The sequence below is a fragment of the Tauraco erythrolophus genome, chromosome 2 (genome assembly GCF_009769465.1).
Source record: "Tauraco erythrolophus isolate bTauEry1 chromosome 2, bTauEry1.pri, whole genome shotgun sequence".
In the NCBI taxonomy this organism is placed as follows: Eukaryota; Metazoa; Chordata; class Aves; order Musophagiformes; family Musophagidae; genus Tauraco; species Tauraco erythrolophus.
This window is the reverse complement of record NC_141466.1, coordinates 90,035,957-90,055,723: the sequence shown is the minus strand read 5'-3', so window position 1 is coordinate 90,055,723 and position 19,767 is coordinate 90,035,957. Positions and strand designations below refer to the sequence as shown.

The window sequence follows — 19,767 nt, the reverse complement described above, 5'->3', positions numbered from 1 at the left end:
GAGGAGGCGTGTAGCTACTGCTTGGTGTTCCTCCCATCAGATTTACTGCTGCCTCTCCCACTGAGCAAACTGTCTATTTTGTTGGTTTGTTTCTTATTTTCCTTTTTTTTTTTTTTTTTTGTGTTTCATTTTCTTTCAGGAGGCATCTCTCCAGCAAGGAAAGGCTCCTTGTCGCTTGCCTACTGGAATAAAGCTTTTTAATGGGCTGTGTTAGGCACTTCACCGTAAAATTTCATTGTGTTTCTGGTATCATTTGGTGGTTGAATCTTCTGGAGTGGAGCAGGCTCCCAGAAGTTGGGATTGATCATCTAAGTGACCAGTTGGCTGAATCCAGCATTAAATGTTTCCACTGTGTGGAGTAAAGCGCTCTGCCCTACACTCCAGTCCTCTCCACAAGACGAGAACGCCTTCCCCCTGCTTTGGTCCGGAGCTTGCCGCTCCCACTTGGAAGTGCCGGGGTGCTGCTCAGGACTGGGGGACACCGATAAGGGAAAGCAATGAGGAGTAACGTGTAAAAAAAAGCAAGTGAGACTCTCTGATGAGGTTCATCTCCTTAAGACAACTTTAATTGTGCAATGACAGATGGTTCCAGGCTTGTTGTCTGAACGGCAGATAAGAAGCAAGGGGGAGAGGGCGCGGCGCTGGGTCAGCCACCGTGACCACGGAGCAGACTGAGGATGGGTTCTGATGCTGTTGTGGTTAGAGCATATCAAATGCGTGGTCTCTGCAGCAGTGTTTATTTTGTAACCTAGCTATAGTAAACAGCTGTTTAAAGTACTATAGACCTAGCCATGTATATTTCTCTTGTGGCAGAATATGCCAGAGATTAAAATGTGTTGAGTAAGAGACTTGGTTGCTAGGTCAGCTGCCTGGCTTAAAATGGACCTGGTTTAACTAGGCTTTTGGTAGGTTTTTGTGTGCTAGCTCTGCGTGTCTTTCTTACTCCAGAAAGAACAACATCCATTAATGACCTTATATTTATGCCTGCTCAGACCAGGGAGTGTGGGAGGGTAGTGGGAGAGAAGCTGGGAACACTTAAGGGAATGACGTTTCACTTAAGGTATAAAAGCACTGTCGCACAAAGGACAAGGTTTGGTCATTGCTGGACTGAATACAAAAGCTGCATCAGGTTTTGGGAGGGATCTCTCTCCCATGGTTGGAAACCACGTTTATGTGTTAAAGGACAAAGCTGTCAGTCAGTGCCACTGGAACAGGTCGCAGCTGTAGGAGCAGGGAGAGAGTAAGTTGTAATTGCTACAGTACTGGTGGTCCACTCAATTTTTGGAGTCCTACGTAATCAGTGTCGGGGAACACTTGCAGTTCATTTTAAATCATACTGTGTTGTTATTCAGTTGATGGAGTTTAGCATGTCCCGTATATCCCGTTTGTTCCAGTTCTGATCTGTATTAGTCCCAGCTGCATTAAAATCCCATGTCTCAAAACAAACAAGCCCCTTCCCCCAAACCAAAGCCCGTGCGTGCTCAGTTGTCTGAAGCTTACAAATTAAAAACGACACGCCGACTCCCTGATGCACGTCTCGCAGCTCAGCATCTGCAGCCAGTGAAACCAGCTTGCGGTGGGAGCCCTTTCCCACCAGCCCCTCCACATGCAGCCGCTTCCAGGGCTTAATGTGTTTAGAGCTCTTGCCAGCCAGGGGTTCGGTGCCACGGGTCTCTATTATGCGAGACCGGCTGCTCTAAGAGGCTTTCGGGACTGAGCTCCACGAGCGCTCCCCAAGCGGTTTACGGGGATTGGCACGGGCAGGATGAGGTTGGTCAGGTCTGTGAGCCCTGTTACGTGAGCGGCCCTGGCTTTTCTGCTGTGATCTTTCCGCGTGTCAGTAGTGCGCAGGGAGGTTCCTGGCACAGGGATTGCTTTAGAGGCGGGCGCTGCCATGCTGCTGGCGTCGTGCCAGCCATCCCATAGGCACCGTTCAGTCTAGGCTGGAGGGTGCCGGTGCGGGTGGGCTGGGGGGGGCAAGTGGCAATAGCGATAGTCTACGAAGACTCCAGGGATCTCAGTCTCCCGCTTGAAAGAAATGAACTGACAGTCAGGCATTTCGGAGTAGAGAGAGAAAAGCACCCTAGTAACTTCAGTTAAGAAAAATGTGCAAGAATCTTTATCTTTAAGCTATGCCCTGCCTGGGTTTTTCACCAGTTTGCAATATGAATATGCTGCAGCTTAAAGCTCCTTCTAGGGGCTGTGTTTATGTAAAAACTGTGTTGAGCTTGTAATGGTTAAAACTGTATTTAATTCTTGTTTTATAAATGAAAACAAAAATGAAGAAATGCTTTAAGTATAATGTAATTATTTTATAGGTCTACTATTAAATTATAGATTAAATAATAAAGCTACTCTAGGGTTATATGGCATCCAGGTGTACGGGCTTTGCTTCAACACCTTGTGTCCAACAATCAGTATATTCTCCGGCTTCCTTTTGACCCTACCAGATGGAGTTAAATGATGGCTCATCCTGACAGCTTGGGAAAGTCTAGCTACTTCTGCCCTTGTGTTGTGTCATGTGCCCCTCCCCTCCCCACCCCCCCCAAAAAAAAAAACAAAACCAAACCCTGCAAGGCAAGAGTGAAAAATAAATTGCACTAATCCTAGCTTCTGGAATCGATTGTGTGTGCACAAATTCTGTTTTTTTGGTTAACTGACAAGAAGACAACCAAAGCTCCACCACTAGCTGGACTGCTGGCATCATTTGCGGTAAGAGAAGTAGCTATTACCCTGACCTAAGTGGTTTTGCTTAAAATATAGCTACATCCCTTATGTAACGGCACCAAACTACTCATAGGGAAAAAAAAGAAAAGTATATCTTAAGATACAGGTCAGCTTTAATGGTTGCTGTCAGCTCTTGAATGAGTACACTATACGTCTCTCCAAAGTTAGGGTAGTGTTTTGGGTTTTTTTTCTTCTTTCTGTTCCAACCCATAGAAAAGATAGTTGCAAAATAATCTTGAAGGAAAGCTTTAGTGAGGAAAGGCAGTTCTTACGCTGAGGAATGAGCCTACAGGTGACCAGAAGAGATACCTGTCATGGGTCTTGAAAGAAGCAGGAGCACCCAGATAACAGGCAGCGAGGGAGGGCTGTGTCCTTCAGGGCACTGTAACTGACACCTGCCCTCTGCTCCTTTCCCCATCACTTGCCCAAATCCTCTCACAGTTCAGCAATTTAATGAGTCTGGGGTCTTTTTAGTAGCTACTGGTTTTGAGAATTTCTGTTTTGCTGTGCTTTAGCTACCTAAGCGCGGTCAAGGCTCTCTGCCTCTGTCAGTTGGATCACACGGAGCTCCGGCAGCCATCTCCTCCAACGCCTCTCTCTCGTTTCCACCTGTCTCTTAGCCACTCTTCTGCTTTGCAAGTAGCTTCATTGCCCAGCACCCACCTGAACCTCTACTGTTTGCAGCACAGACTAGGCTCCAGCTCCAGCTATCCCAGCCTCTTGCTGCTCAGCTGCTGTACCAGAGGCACACGCTATAACCCAAAAATCTTCCCCTCATGGAAGCAATCCAAGAGCAAGGCAAGTCTCTCAGAGTAGATGAAAAAAGCTTTAGGTCAGATAGATCCAGTATTTCTTAGAGTGATGTTGTGGGACAGGGGAAGGAGGAGGACAGTAAATGTTAAGCTCTACCACTGTGGAATTGCTGAGTTGGCAAGATCCCTTGACTTTGGGGTGAGTGACAAATAAAGACTCCATGTTTCTAAGAGCTTAAATTTGAGCTGCTACTGGGAATAAACGAGAAAACAGTTCTGACTCAATGGGGACCCTTTATCTTCAGAAAGACACCATCTTTTTGAGGCAATGGACTTGCCATTGTATGCCTTTACAAGTAGGTTGGATGAATATCAGGTACAGATGGGTCTGTCATAAGCAAGTGAATGGCCTGGAAAACCTGTTCTGTAACATGAATCCCATTTGATTGATGGGTGGCAGACCTGAATGGTGTGGGGGCCATGCTTTTCTGTCTTCTCCCTTTGCTGACCCGTTCACACTATCTTCAGAAAAAATCAGCTCCATCGGTTTTCACTTTTTCTGTCCATAGGAGCTTAAAATTTGTGTAACCTAAGTAGCTGATATAATGGACTTGGAACAAACTCGGTTTTGCTTTTTAATCTAGAGTATGCAACAAAATAATTGCAATGCAAAGACTTGCTGTATCTTCTTTCAACAAATTTAGTAACTGCTTCCAATTTTTGGAGTTGACTACTGAAAAATTGGGCAAGGAAAAAGGTCAGTCTGTGGAAGATGTCACTAATTGTATTCCCACTGCCACTGTTGGTTAATACTTAACTAAGTTTTGGAAGTGCTTTGGAATGATGAAAAGTGCTACCAAAAAAGCTAATCACTACTGTGTCATGACACGTGGCAAAGTACTGTGCTTCTGAAAGGCTTTAATTTGCAAGCAGAATAACATGAATCTTCTTAGCTCCTCGTAAAAACCAGACTGTTATTCTCAGTAAGTCACATCTGCTGCTCAGGTATGAAAGTCCTTATTTAGCCTCCTGCATTTGTTTAAGTAACAGTGAGGGAGATGTGGTGTTGGCGATCAACAAAGGCTCAGAATTTTTTCCATGAGAACTCCTGTAAGACAACAGCCAACTCCAAGTGTAGTATGCTTGATGTTGCAGTAAATGGGGAGAGAAGGGACCAATGGGGTGTTTGGCCACTTTAAAACACACCCAAACAGACAAAGAACATTAGTCTAGAATTCTGTGAAAAGCTGAGTGTGCCACTGAAAAAAAAAGCAGTGGTGAAACTTATGCTGGGAATCCATTCTGGGAGTGTTGTGGCTCAACTTTGGTGTTGCACATAGTGGGCTACTTCACTTTGTGTGGAAGCTTGAAAACAGGCCAGAGAGAGGCTATGAGAGAGACATGTTCAACTAAATAGTCTGAGTAAAATGAAAGAGGAAAATTTATGTAGCAGCTTATATCTTAAGATCATAACATGGTACCACCAGCTGCAGTCAGCTTTTGGCACTGTTCTTCAGAGAGAGAGGTTTGCAATAACTTTTAGCATCCATACTGCAGATTCAGTAAAAAGGGTAGTATGTGTGTATGTGACAGTCCTACCAGGTTGCTGGACAACACTTTAATGATATAAAACATGCATATATATATATATATATATATAAAGTCATTATAATATGCAGATAATACTTTTTATGCATGTTTTCGCCCTATTCAATTTCTTGAGACTGTTACATAGGCAGTGTTAGTAGAAACAGGTTACAAACCTCAGCCACATGTACTACTGGAAGGCAGGCACAATCCAGAGAAGTGAGTGATGCGTTGTCTGACTGGGTAAAGGATTATGAAGCTCCTCACTACCACCACCTGGGGAAAAGGTAATATATCCACGCAACTGAGAATTACTACCACTGTGCTTCCAAAAGGCAAGGAAACAGTAGTCCTATTTCCACCAATCCCTTCACAAAAGTTTTTCCTTGATCACAGGAGCCTGAATGCGATGTGGTGCTCAGGGAGAAAACGGTTGCTAGCAAACTATAGCAGAGCCTGACAGAGAAGAGAGAAGGCAATTATTTCATTATTATTCCTTTTATTTTCATATAAATTAACATTCTAAAAAAATTGAAATAGAAACACTAAATACAGTATTGCACATAGTGATCTTTGTTAGATGATCTATTATTTCATTTAGTATAGTAATATACATACTGTAGGTACTGAAGGGAACAGGAAGGCTACAAATGAAAACATGCTACTGTATCTAACTTGCACTTAGGAGCAAAGTTAAGAGGAAAAGACTATTGTTTACATAAATACAAACATGGATTTGAATCAGTGCCATTAAAATAGCTTTATTATTTAAAGTTTTTTCCATAAGTTAGTTGTAACAGCAAATAATCTCTTCTTTTCACTTCCCCAAATAGTAATGTTACTCTCATCAACACAAAATTTTAGAATTCCACTCTTGGTAATTTATATCCCTGCCAGAAATTATTATGAGTACAGATTCTCACATAGGTTTATCAGGTACAGGAGACTTGCTTTTCACATAGTGAAAAAAACTTCTTTCCTAGTGCTTGGTATATGTGAGGAATAACAGATTCCTGAGGTCATATTTCGCACTCCCTTTTATGACACCCTGTAGGGTATATTAGCCTCTGGACAGCTAGGAATGTCCCTTGATGTGCTAGATTAGACAGGGAATAATCCAGCCCAGCAGGTTAGAGCTCATTTGCCTTACCCCAGTGTCTTTCAGGCTCCAAGATTGTGAGCACGTGCGTCCAATTCAGTTGCACACACTGCTTTCAGGAAAAGTGCGCTTTGAAAGAAAATTGTTATCAATCAGGCTGATTGGTCTTTAATTGGGCTCTTTAATTCGGACATGAGGAAGGGGTTGTTATTGGTTGAGCAGATCAGAACTGATATAGTAAATTCTGGATTGCAAATAGGAATCAAGCATGTGGTCTGAAATGGAAGCCCTAAATTATAGATTTCAATCATTAACCTCCTAGTCAGGGACACTGGAGGCCTGGAGGAAACGTCTGCAACTCTGTTAAGTGTGAAATTGATGTCAATTAGTTGGTAGTCTTATGTTCTGTCACTAGAATTGGCTACTGTTTTCCATAAATGTCAATCCCCATGTGCATTTTTAATGGTTCTCTAAAGGAGTTTTAAATTAACTGTAAAGCTAATTCCAAAAGGGAAGTCATGTACATGTGGCCAAAAGCCTGTCTGACTTAAGTGATCAGCATTTAAAACTACACTATACCTCCTAAAGTTCATGTAAAAGTATTAGCTGCTTTATATAGTAACAAACTATAATAGCAAAATCTCTCTCATACTCTCTATCATACTTCTGTGCTTTTCTGTATTTTCCTGCTTTTCATCTTTTCATTTACTCTTTTTTCCTTTTTTTTTTTTTTTTTGTAATGCTGGATTTCTGACCCTCATACCACCTGGCATTCACTATCTGGCAAAAGATGAAGTAAAAGTATGCTGCCTTATCGATTTTAAAGATAGTTACAGTAAACATCTTGTTCCACAAATATTTAGTCATGGAGGGCAACCGAACAAGTTGGGAAAGCATTGATTATACTGTATAAACAGCACTTAACGATTCAAAATACAAACTACAAATGCCAACATGAAACGGATACAAACAATTCACTAGGAGTAACGTTTCTTTCCCTAATCTAAGTGCAGTGCCATGAAGTATTTGTGTTAGACAGATGTTGCCAGTAGGAATGGAAATGTTTTACTGTATCGAGTAGCATTCTTATGAAGTTCAACTTAATGCAATTTTCAGCATGTTCAGAACTGATGTAGATGCTGCTTTTTATGCATGCTGACTTGGCCTATTTGTAATATACCATACACTTTACAAAATATCATTTTTGAGTGGCAAAGGAGATACAGAGTACAGGGAAGGTGTTTCAAGTCCATACCTAGTCTATTGCTGGGCACTCCATTAAAGTGATTACATTCGTGAATGAATGTACAGTAACACATCAATTGGTGGAGAACTCTAGAGAACAAAAAGAGAATTCAAAAAGGTCAAGAAAGCAAATGATCAGGATGCTGTAGTTTCCTTCCCCCTCACTTTCCACCCACAGGCATGTTGAGTTTTGGTAACCAGGTAACAATGGCTTTTGCTTTTCTTCTCTCAGATTTTCATACTTATCTTTGCTTTCTGAAAAATAATAAAAAAAGAAAAAGCAGAAAATTCAGTATACATAAAACCACCTCACACAAATATGAAAAGCACAGAAATACATAGGCTAATGTTCAACTATACTTACTGTAGAAATTACTTCACAAATAAATTTCCTTTGAAGCCTAGAACTGAAGTAGACTGCAGCTACACACTGCTTGTGAAATATTTTTGTTTACTTTCCTTTTCACTCTCAAATTTTAAGTAACACTGAAAGCCCCAGTTTCGGTGTAATTAATAATGAAAATGATACAGGAATAATTAAGCCTATAGTTTTTCCTTAAAAAAAACCCAAATAAATCTTTCGGAGACTTTATACACAGTAAGATATAGGTGAGATGGAGAAATCCAGGTCACTGTTAGGTTTTGCATTTTTTTGAAATAACATCTTCATCTGGTTTCAAATAAAATTGGTAAAATAAAATCTAGTTTATCATTCCCAGCCAAGCTACTCCTCCATTTGCATTTCTTGTGGCACTAACCACAGCCAACTCTCCTTAATATTCAGAACAAGAAACAAAAAAAGCAATATTATTTCTTCCTGCGTCAGATTATGCTAGTTAGAATATAGCAAATTACCACCTGCTTCATTTCAAGGATACATCACAGTAACATAGCCATGACTACAAAGCACATAGGAATTAAATCATGCCTGAGAGGGAATGGACAGGGACATGGACACATGAAAAAAATCTTCTGTATAATATTTTACAAATATAATTGATGGCCAGTTGCTACAGGTATAATTTCAATGTGAGGTGCCAGATTAATTTTTCGCTAGAGGAATATCAATTTTCTGTAAAATCAGTCATGATCCTAGCAATGCTAAGGCAATCATAGTGGAAAAATTTCATTGAATGACTAGAATTACTCCTCTACTACCATTAAAGTTACGTGTCTGTTTAGAGAAGAATAGCACAGTATTTATTATCTTTTTCTAGGATTGCTATTCTGAACAAATCCATATCAGCGGAACAGAAGCCACTATTATTTGATACAGGGGTCCAACTTGAAAAATGCGTGCCTATCACAATTCTTCCTTATATTTTGTAACTGTAGAAAAGAGAGTGAATACGGATTGAATACATTTGAAGACTGGAACTGCATTTCGGCCTTGTAGGTGCATCCTACATCAAGACCAGGATGCAGACAGATCGTCAGGGTGGTGTAATAATACGCTGCTCTTGTTTGGGCTACATCTGTTTTGGGGGGTAACATTCACAGGCAGCATTCAAGTTTGTTAATCTTACACCTTTTATGAAAGTGCTAAACATTAAAAAAAACAGAACAAAAAATTACATCAAGAATAACACATCTATACAACGCAAAGAGGAAAAGGTAGAATGAGGGATGGAAACAAAAGCATAGCTACAATTTTTACTTACAATTCCCGAGTCATGTTTTGGTCTTATATTGTATAGTGACTTCCCCTTTTTCTGCCTGCAGACTTCCTCTGCTTCTTTAACTCTGAAGAGAGATATAATTTATAAATATTCCTCCAGACCAAAACCATTTCCAAAGACAGTGCAGTATATAACTTACAAATTCAGGCATGAGGACACAAGTGGATCATTTTATTCCCCATATTTTTATTAGCATGCTCCACAAAATAGCACTTGCACTCCATGACTGTTGTTGCCATACCATCAGACTCTGGCACTCACAAGGACAAGCATAATCGATAGAATAATCAATTCCAGTTATAAAAGTAATCAGCACTTATTACAGGTGATGATTAAAATATATCAGGATTTATATATCAGGATTTAAAATACACTGGATGATATGAAGATTACCTTTCAGAGCATTTGTACCAAACACTGCTAAAAAAGCTTCTTTCTTTTTTATGACTATTTAAAAACCATTCTTCATCCATTCCCAACCTCAGTACTTCAACTATAGTTTAAACAAAGGTTCTCACCAAACTATCTTCCCTTTCACTCAATTTGTGTGCATTTAAAATGGCAAAAAAAAGCTTAATCAAAATTTTCTAACTTAAAATAAAAATGGAAAATTGCAGAATCATTATTAAAGAACACGATGTTTACAAACGAGGTGGTGCAGGTCACTGTGCATATCTCTCTCTTTGCAAAACTGAGGGTGAGCAGCAAGGCTTACATGACCACTGGAGATGAAAGCTCTTGAGCTGCTTGGATGTAAAAAGAGGAGCAGGTTCCAGAAGTGAGGCCCACTTTTTAGTGCTTCCTGACTTGGCAAATGGTACCAAATTTGGGCCTTGTGAAACACCACCAAATGCCACATTTCTGATGGGATAAATGTCGTTTCTGACATGCAGATAGGGAACAAACCGTGAAAGGCAGAGGGCTATGCTCCAACTGGGAGCCTGCCAGAATCGGTCTGGCAAGTTCAATGGCACACTGTAAAACACTTCTTTACCAGTTTTACTCATTTTGTAGATGAACCTTACACACACGGATTGGTTATTGAAACACTGATAATATAGATTTATATTATGAATTCTCTGACCTTCAAAGACTTACATAAACCCTTTCTATATGATGGCATTAAATGGTGTGGGATGTGTAATTTTTTTTATGAGATGAGAATGTTATTTATAAATAAGAAAGTAGAAAATAAAAATGTAAATCCTATATTAGCTTGCTCTTGTCAACAATGTAGACTTTAGATGGCACTTACTCTGCCTTTTCATCATTATCCAACAGTGAAAAAAAGAAACAACAGTAAAATGATATTGAAGAAATGATATAGCCTTGGCTGGTTCCTTGCAGTTCATCTCCAGACCACTTGCATGCCTGCTATTTCACTGAGACTACACAGGGCAATATGAGAATCAGACTTTGTGTTACTATTATTTTTAAATATTTTTGTGCGTGTGTGGTAATGGCCAGATTTTGAAAATAAGACTCCAGCTGGGTCTGCTAAGCACATTAAAAAACACGCCTTCGCATTCATCTCTCCTTTATCCAACTTCACCAGACACACCTCGTTCTTTTCATAAGTTTCAAATTTATACTTTCAAAAATTAATTTATATGTCAGTTATTTTTCAGCACTTCCAACAAGCTGCTCTCTTCATTTGATGGCCCTATATTTTATTAATGTAGGAAGACCTTTACACGCACAGATGGGGGGGAAAAAAAAGGCTTGGAAACACATTATTTTCAAGCTGTACCAGTTTCTATCTGACTGCAAATCAGATAGATTATTGCAGCATAATATAGAACAAAAATGTCAAAAAGCCAAGTAATTCACCTTTAAAACGTATTTAAATAGATTCAGTAAAAGTGGCATCCAAAATGTGGTGATAGCTTTAAATAGAAGCTTATGGGAATGATACAGAATGCAGTAAAATTCAAAGACATTTTATTTTTCCTAAAATGCCAACTTTTCTTCTGCTTCGTGTCTACTTACATCTGAAGGAGGAAAAGTATCTGTGACATTGATCTTCCTATGATCTTCTCCAAACAATCAGACACATTGCAACCCATCCAAAGCCACTTTTACAAAGTCAGATATAAAATAGCACATCTATCATATAATTTCTTCTTTTTCAAATACAACTGTAGCTGGCTCCCTTCACTGGTAGGCATCGTTTAAACAAGAAAATGAAATGTTACTTGGGAATAAATTAGCATTGAATCCCGGGGATTGTACAAGTACTATTGAGGTTTTCAAAATGACTGTTTTATAGAAGCAATGTAATACATGCAGGTATTCAGACTACTCATCATGCAAATGACAGCATATGTAACATACAAAAATATTTACCAAACCAGTTCACATAGATTTAGATGTTATTCTCAGGAAATGTCAGGGAATCTTTAGTTCCAGTTTTTGTCCCATCTAAACATCCCCTTTCAAGGACAGATTGCCCGTTTCTTGCCTAACATACCAGGTCATAACACACCAGGTCATAACACAGCACAACTCTCTGTGGGCCTCATGTTAATTCAAAAATAAAAAGCCTCTTACAAAAAGGAACCACCGATAACACAGTGATAGGGGTTATTTTCTGAAAAGCAGGTCCCATTCAGTGTCACTGTCAGTGTAACATCTCTAAATTTTCTGCTTCTATTAGAGAAGTAGCTACTTGGAGAAAGGCTGTCTCCGCTTGAAACAGAAAAACGCTAATAAAAACGCCACTCTGTGAGGGAGGCAGTCAGAACTTCTGTGCCCCTTAGACTACACTTGAAAAAATGATCCACAACCTCCAGACTGATAAATGACAACCTTAAGCTTGCGCTACCAATTTTTAAAGAATTATGTAAGAGGTTCTGGTCTCACCAGTATGGTTGCGGTCCTCAAGTTTTTGGGAGCTTTTGTGAAATTCCTTGGAGTTTGAGCCTATTTGTTCATACCGACAGGAATGCAGAAGATGAGAAGCATTACTCCCTAATGCACTTGAGACAAAGCTGAGAGCTAGCAGCCGCTCAGTTCCAGTTCCAACCGTATCACTGACTCACTGTGTGGGTTTGGGACAGCTCACTGTCTCTTGGCCCCCATCCTGCTCTCTGTGCAGGAAGATTCAAACGGTTGGATAAAGCCTCACTGAAGCCAATACAATACATACTTATGCTTCTTGAGCAAGAAATGTCCTTAGAAATATAAGGATAGCACACCAAAGGCTCATTGTTAGGAGCCTTAGTTTATGACCATGATAAAACTGGAAGCACAGGGAACTGTATAAATCTACAGCTGTATCTGTAAAAGAAAAGTTGGCAGACTGGTGAAATATAAAGACAAAGGCAATCCTTAGCCTTCCACAGGGCTAAATCACAAACCAGCAGAAGCGGCATCAATTTCTAGAGTGTGCAAGTGTATTTTCTGAAGACTGATCATTCAACTAAATTAGGATTTTATTCCAGAATAGCAAAAGGATGTGTTCTGATATGAACATCAGTACCATTTAAACTGCAAGATCTAGAAAAACAGGTAAAAGGTTAGCTTTGAAGTAAATGCAATAGTCTTAATTCAGTTGGAAAATAACTTTTAATTGCCATTGGCAATTTTTTGTCAACTTCTTAGCTTCTCCCCGCTGACCCTGAATGATTCCTCATCTTCCTATCCATGAAACTAACAAGATTTAGGCAAAATCACTTGCTTCTGTCAACTCCTGCCTGGTTCAAGTAATATTTCTCACCATGGCAAATTCCTGTGTACCTTTCCTTTTGCTCCGGTTCTTCCTGCACTACTTCCCACTGACTTCAGTGGAACCCTGATCAGCATGGAGGTGTAAGATAATAACCTAAGATCAAAAGACGCAAAAATTGTATGAACGCTAGTCAGAAAGACTGGGTTAACTATTCAACTACAGTGAGTTGTTAGAGCTTCATGAAGAAATTAATGGGTCTAATTCAATACTGAGAGGAGGGAAGAGGATAATTGGAGAAAACAAGACAAGAGCTCTGAATCCATGAGTCTCCCAATAGTCACAAAAGGTGAAGCAATTGCGGACAATGACATACTTCCAGGCTCCAGGCCAAAGTGACACTGCTGCTCTGCCAATGCAGAGCACAAAGAGCAAAAAGGGCATGAAACAGTTAAAAAGACATTCCTAGGAAAGGAGTGGAGATTCAATTGTCAGACCCTGTGTGGAAAGATAGGATGCCACCAGGGGAGGCGGTGGAAAAAGAGTCTAAGGAAGGTGGGTGTTCCCCAGTTCCTGAGAATTATGACCCTTAGGCAAAAGCAGGCATGTGTATAGATTGATTTATTGTTCTGAAGATCTGTTTTTACTTAAACTATTTAGTTCTATGCTACCAATATGTTCTGTTATAGAGGTGGCTTGGTCCCCTTTACAAAGTCATTGCTCTCAAGTGCAACCAAACGCTCAGAAGCAGGACAGATGTTCAAGGCATGATCTGAGAGTGGGTAAGATGGAGGTGACAAGGGAGATGACACGCTCTTGAAGGAGTGAGGTGCTATGGTTAATTTGATAAGTGTGATGGGAATTATTTGCAAGCTTACGGTGTGCTAGGCTGCTTTGCTAGACTGATGCTCAAACTATCACTTCAGACTTTTCAACTGCTTCTCAAACTCACTTTCAATAAACTGACTTCGGTTCATTTGCTATCAACCTCTGTCCCATCTCATGGCAATTCTGGCTTAAAAGTGAGGTGTATCAGTTTGAGAGGAAAGATAACATCAGCTTCGTTACCTTTAACGATTTTTGCCTGTTACTTCTTTTCCCAAATAATTTCTTGATTTTGTCTTAATGATAACATAATTCTACAAAAACTAGTCTTCCCAGCTTAGACAACCAGAGAGTTGCTTAACTCTCACTACAGTAATCTGAAGCAGAGTTGTTAACAGCAGTGGACCCAACATCAGGCCCAGGACAGATTCTATAAATACTTAATAAGAGTGTTCATAACTCAAATCTGGACAAATATATCTCCTTAAATATTAAATTTAGCTAAAGCATTGCTTGCATTATTTCGGAAAAGATATACTTCCAAACAGCCCCAACAATAAGAAAACATGTAAGGAACATACAAGAGTGGGCAATCCATGGCTCAGTTTAAAAAAAAAAAAAAAAAATCTAGAAATAAGTGAACAGCCAGTCACATACAGGGCCCCAAAATTAAGGTCTTAAAATCTGCTACTTAAAAAAATTCAGAGCGTCTAATAATTGTCACCTGTAACAAAGGAAGTAGTTTCCTTTTTCCATCATAGTAAAAACTCTTTTCCAGACGTTCACCACCTTCTATCTCATATTTATTGTGAGACAAACATATACAAGCTATGATTAAGTTTAAAAACAGTCTGTAAGATGAATAAGCAAGTTACACTTTGGCACGCATACAGGAAAAAGAAACCAGACATCCTTACAGACCCAAAAGACAGAATATCTTTATCTACCTTTGAGACCAAAAGCCAGCCTGTCCACAACCTTATCAAGGCTTAGAGACTTTCTGTCATCATTCAATCCATTGAAGGGGGAAGCCACTTTCCTGCCACTAAACATTAATAATTTTGTCTGAAGTATCTGTGGCAGACAGATTCATTTCCTACTGGCTCCATCTAGGCTTGGTAGCCTTACATTTCACTAGCGAGAACTACGACATGACAAAAGTAAGTGTAGAGAGGCTAGAAGGTTGTATGCCTTAGATAGTAGAGCTAAAACTTCCACTATAAACTCAGACAGATATTATTTTTACAGTTTGACAGTAGAGTTCATGAAACTCAAAAGACATTTTTCTGCAGATACTCTGTGTTTTTTAACATAAAACCAAAGCTGAGGTCAATACTCTTTATACTACTAAGGGCTTACTATCAGATAAATGAAACGGATGTTGCCAAAATATTGTAGGTAGGCTTGTGTGGGTTGGAGATAACTTGTTTATAATAACAGAACCTTTGCAAATAAAAATTAATTAAAAAATCCTCTGCAAAAATATCAAGTGCCAGATATCTTTAAGATTTCAAGAGCAGAAAAGTTTGAAACCCTTTCTTTAAAAACTCTTCCAGAGCAATGAGCCTATACTTTATTGTTTGACCCAGTTACTAAAATATTGAAATCATTTTTTGCTAAGGAGTTTCTCTTTAGCGAAAAAACAGAATGGAAAATTACAATTCCCAACATAAAAGTAGAGTAAAAAAATGTAGAGCTTTGACTTGCATGCCAATAGGGTTGAAGTGATGACATAGATATGATTCAGTAACTGACTGCAAAGACTTTATACCAATAAGAGGCACACCGTAATGTTCCTAGTCCCATCACACTGACTGATGAAACCTAACCTCTGCCTACCAACAACAAGATTATATATTAGACTATCTTGACATCCCTGCCAGCATCTTGCATGGTTACTTCAAGGACCACTAGGCAGACAATGGCTGGCTGAAAGATGCAGTGATTAATCATACTTTGGCTCAGAGGACCAAGTATAAATAGATTAAAATGTTTTAATCTCGCCACTTAACACAGAGACTAACCTCTAGCAGGGTCCTGAATAAGATCTGTCCTCTGTCAACAGTGTAGAGCAGACTTTGAGGAATACATTTCAGATTTTCTTCAGTGTGCATTATGACAAACAGGCCTAAAATAAGGCTTAGAGGCCAACTGAAATTGAGGCCAACTGAAATGAAAATGAGACCTTCTGACTGTAGTCCACAACACACTTCAAAATATTTTGAAAGAATTTCGATTCAGAGTATTCCGTTCCAGTCAGTTCTATCTGGCAATCATATTCTTGGTGATCTAGAGATTCTGTGCAGAAATACACAGATGTGCATAAATACAAAAAAAGGATACTGTGTTGAAACACATTTTAAAGATAATAACCTTAGCATTATTGGGAACAGCACTGCTTAATATCTTTCTTGGCAACATGGACAGTGGGATTGAGTGCACTCTCAGCTTGGTGTCGTCAGCAAACTTGCTATGTGCTGTGGTCGGCACGCTGGAGGGAAGGGATGCCATCCAGAGGGACCTTGATAGGCTGGAGAGGTGGGCCCATGTCAATCTCATGAAACTCAACAAGGTCAAGCGCAAGGTCCTGCACATGGGTCAGGGCAATCCTAAACACAAATACAGAAGTATTCTCTCTGGTCAGCGAATGGATTGAGAGAAGCCCTGAGGAGAAGGAATTGGAAGTGTTGGTTGATGAGAAGCTCAACATGAGATGGCAATGTGCACTGGCAGCCCAGAAAGCCAACCGTGTCCTGGGCTGCATCCAAAGAAGCATGGCCAGCAGGTCAAGGGAGGTGATTCTGTCCCTCTACTCTGCTCTTGTGAGAGCCCACCTGGAGTACTGCCTTCAGCTCTGGGCCCAACATAAGAAGGACATGGATCTGTTGGATTGGGCCCAGAGGAGGGCCAGGAAGATGACTGCAGTGGGCTGGAGCACCTGTCCTACAATGACAGGCTGAGAGTTGGGGTTGTTTTTGTTCAGCCCGGAGAAGAAAAGGCTCTGGGGAGATACTATAGCAGCCTTCCAGTACCTAAAGGGGACCTACAAGAAAGATAGACACAAATTTTTTAGTAAGGCCTGTTGTGATAGAACAAAGGGTAATTATTATAAACTAAAAGCAGGTAGATTTAGACTAGATCTGAGGAAGAAATTCTTCAGTCTGAGGATGCTGGAACAGGTTGCCCAGAGAAGCTGTGGATGTCTCATCCCTGGCAGTGTTCAAGGCCAGGTTGGATGAGGCTTTGAGCAACCTGATGTAGTGGAGGGTGTCCCTGCGCATGGCAGGGGGGTTGGAACTAGATGATCTTTGAGGTCCCTTCCAATCCAAACCATTCTATGATTCTACGACTAAAGAAAAATCCACCTTGAAAATATAACAATGTAAAAAATTGAACAGTTAAAGATCGCTATGATTTTAATAACATGCCTATACCCACTTAAATATATTTCCTGACTTTTGCCATCAATATCTTTTTTTTTTTTTCTTGTCAAAGTAGTCAGTATTTCAAGCTAAACCTGTCTACCTTCAGGCAAGATGGAAATCACTTTCCTACAGACTTTGCATATGAGAATTGAAGTTACTCTAAGAAAAGATAGTCATCACCTTCCATTGTTTTTCTTGGAACTGAAGCCAAGTTGCTCTCAAAGAAGCTAGCTGCATTCTGGGCTATTTAATTAGGAAATTCAACAGGAAATGATAAGGGAAGGGAACAAGACTGGAGGTGAGGTAACACTAGTAACATAATCAGCAAGCAAAAGAAAAGAAACTTGTCAGCAAACAGAAATGTGAAACTGTATTTGCTGTAAAGCATTTTTAAGTAGCAGATGAGGTCGAAGAAGGAAAAAATGCCATGTGTAAAAAAGAATGACTTGGTGAATAAACTACGTGGAGAAGATCACTGTCTTAAAGATGATACGGAGACATACCCTGGATAGATGAGTTGCTACATTGGATATACTGGGGTTACTACATTGGATAATTGATAACTACAAGATCGGCAGTACAAGCAAAGAAAAAAATGAGTGAATAGAAGTGATAAATGGAAAGAAAAGAAAAAAAAGTGGAAGTCAGTTGGAGTGCCACAGAATTAGAGATCTCCAGTGCAGGAGATGGGAAAATAAGAGGTCTCCAACTTCGCTGCGTGAAAATAACCATATCAAAAGGTGTCCATTCATAATTATGTAATGACTCGAAATGACTGCAGATAGAGCAAGGCTTTTCCCAAAAACATAAAAAAAATCCCTGACGTTAGACTATTCCCTATACTCATGCCATAAAACATGCACACAAACATGCACTTACACTTAATGGATGTTGTCATTATTATGCCAACTCCATGCGCTGGTTTGGCAAACTCTACACACGAGTGTAGCACCTCTTGTCAAAAATTCTGATTAAAATTTTTTGTGGTGTATTTTTTTTCACCAATATGCAGATATCTATTGAGTATGTTGGGCTGATTTTTATCACAAGCAAACATCATTCTTTTTTCAAGAAGCGGTGAACAAGAAAAGGTTAAAAAACCTGGAAAGATCACTATATGGTAGGAATCATGGTATCCCATCTCACTACACTCTAAAGCTGTCACCCTAACCCAGTCTCACATTGCAGCCATGAAAAAAGGCTGCAGACTTCATTATGAGATTATGATTGGTATCTATCTCCCTTTATGCACAACACACTAGGATGCAACATAACGTGCTAGCATGATACACCACCATCATCAGGTTAATAAAGAAGAGACTGCTGAAAAGCCCTTCTGCTGTTTATGTGGGGGCATTCTGGAATCTGATTTCATGCAAGTCAGGAAAATTAGGAAAGATCACCGATTTGCAATTAGTTTTATACTAGATCCTTCCCGTTCAACTTTACACTTTGTACACACCAATTGGCTTACAGTTGCAAATGGAAATATTTCTTCCTGCCTTACAAAACACAGTATTACTTAAAAATGTTAAACTAAGATATTTAAAAGTAATTGCCACCAAAGAACCAGATTGAGAAACTTATCTCCAAACGCTTTTATTTTTCAGAAACTTTTCCCTCAAAAGTAATGCTAAAAAAGAAAGTTATTGCTCTCCTCCCCTAACCAAAAAACAATGGCGGTTTCATTGAAAAAACGACTAATTGATGAAAGTGCACAAGGAAGAAAAAAAAGTACTAAAACATTGAGCAACCTCTCAGCTGCCTTTCTGTGAGGCACTGCCTCAAAGGATTGTTCCTAGCTTTTGAATCTTTGGTGTGTTTGGGCTTCTTTTAAGTAGCTTTTCCAGTGCCTTTAACAGTATTTTCTGATTAGAAAGCTATTTTATTCAGGTTAAAATTTTTAAATACTCTCAAAAATTGAAGATCCTTTTAATTTAATTTAATTCAAAGTCACATAATCTGCATTCTGTTTTGAAATATAAGTTGCAAAACCAAACCTATGAGCATGCAACTCAGTTGATTAGAGAGCAATAAAGACACTGAGATTAAAGTTCCCAAGTCAGAAAATGTACCTACCCATAACTGCTTAATAACATAATGCTTGAAGATTTTAGTTGGCATTACCACAGCACGTCAAGCAAAATGTGACCCCACTAAACATACTCCACATTTTCATCATTTCCCTCTCATATTGCCACTCCATATACATTTTTCTTCTCTTTCCTTCCATCTCCACATTTCTTTGCAAGTGCATACTCCCATATCCCCTGATTTCTCACTCTCAAGTCTGACTCACTGGTTCCTATTACAAGCGTTAACAAAATATCTCTTAAATTACTCTGAGAGGACATTGCTCGTGCTATGGGATTTAATGCCCTCCTCTGCAAGCAGAAGTGGCAGCTTACCAATATGCTCCTTGCTGTGCAACCTACAGATATCCAATGCCAGACTTGAAATTGCTCAACAGCAAGTTTTAAATCATCCTGCCGAGAAGTCTGTAGGGAGACATACCAGTCTTTCTGCAGAGGGAGATCAATGAGCTGTGGAGACATGCTGGCCAGGAATCTCCCTTTCATCTAGATATACACAGTGTGACACACCAGGTGCCAGCTTAACTGCTATTCTTACGGGAATGGGCAACTTTTACATTTGAGAGATGAGTGCACTTTTCTGAGTTTATAGATTATTTTTAATGTGTCAAAGATTTATCGTGGGAGTTAAAGGGTTGAATAAAGTCAGCCAAAAGAAATTCTCAAGC

General features: G+C 39.6%; 1 protein-coding gene across 1 annotated transcript in view; it reads right to left on the bottom strand.

Moving 5' to 3' along the window:
- Positions 1-7,638: 7,638 nt before the first annotated feature.
- Positions 7,639-19,767, bottom strand: part of FMN2 (formin 2) — a 160,473-nt gene continuing 148,344 nt past the window's right edge. The window contains exons 17-18 of the mRNA XM_086626096.1: positions 9,072-9,153; positions 7,639-7,665 (exon numbers count right to left, since the gene is read on the bottom strand). Coding sequence (XP_086482222.1) covers positions 7,639-7,665; positions 9,072-9,153 — 109 coding nt within the window. The remainder of the gene's footprint in view (positions 7,666-9,071; positions 9,154-19,767) is intronic.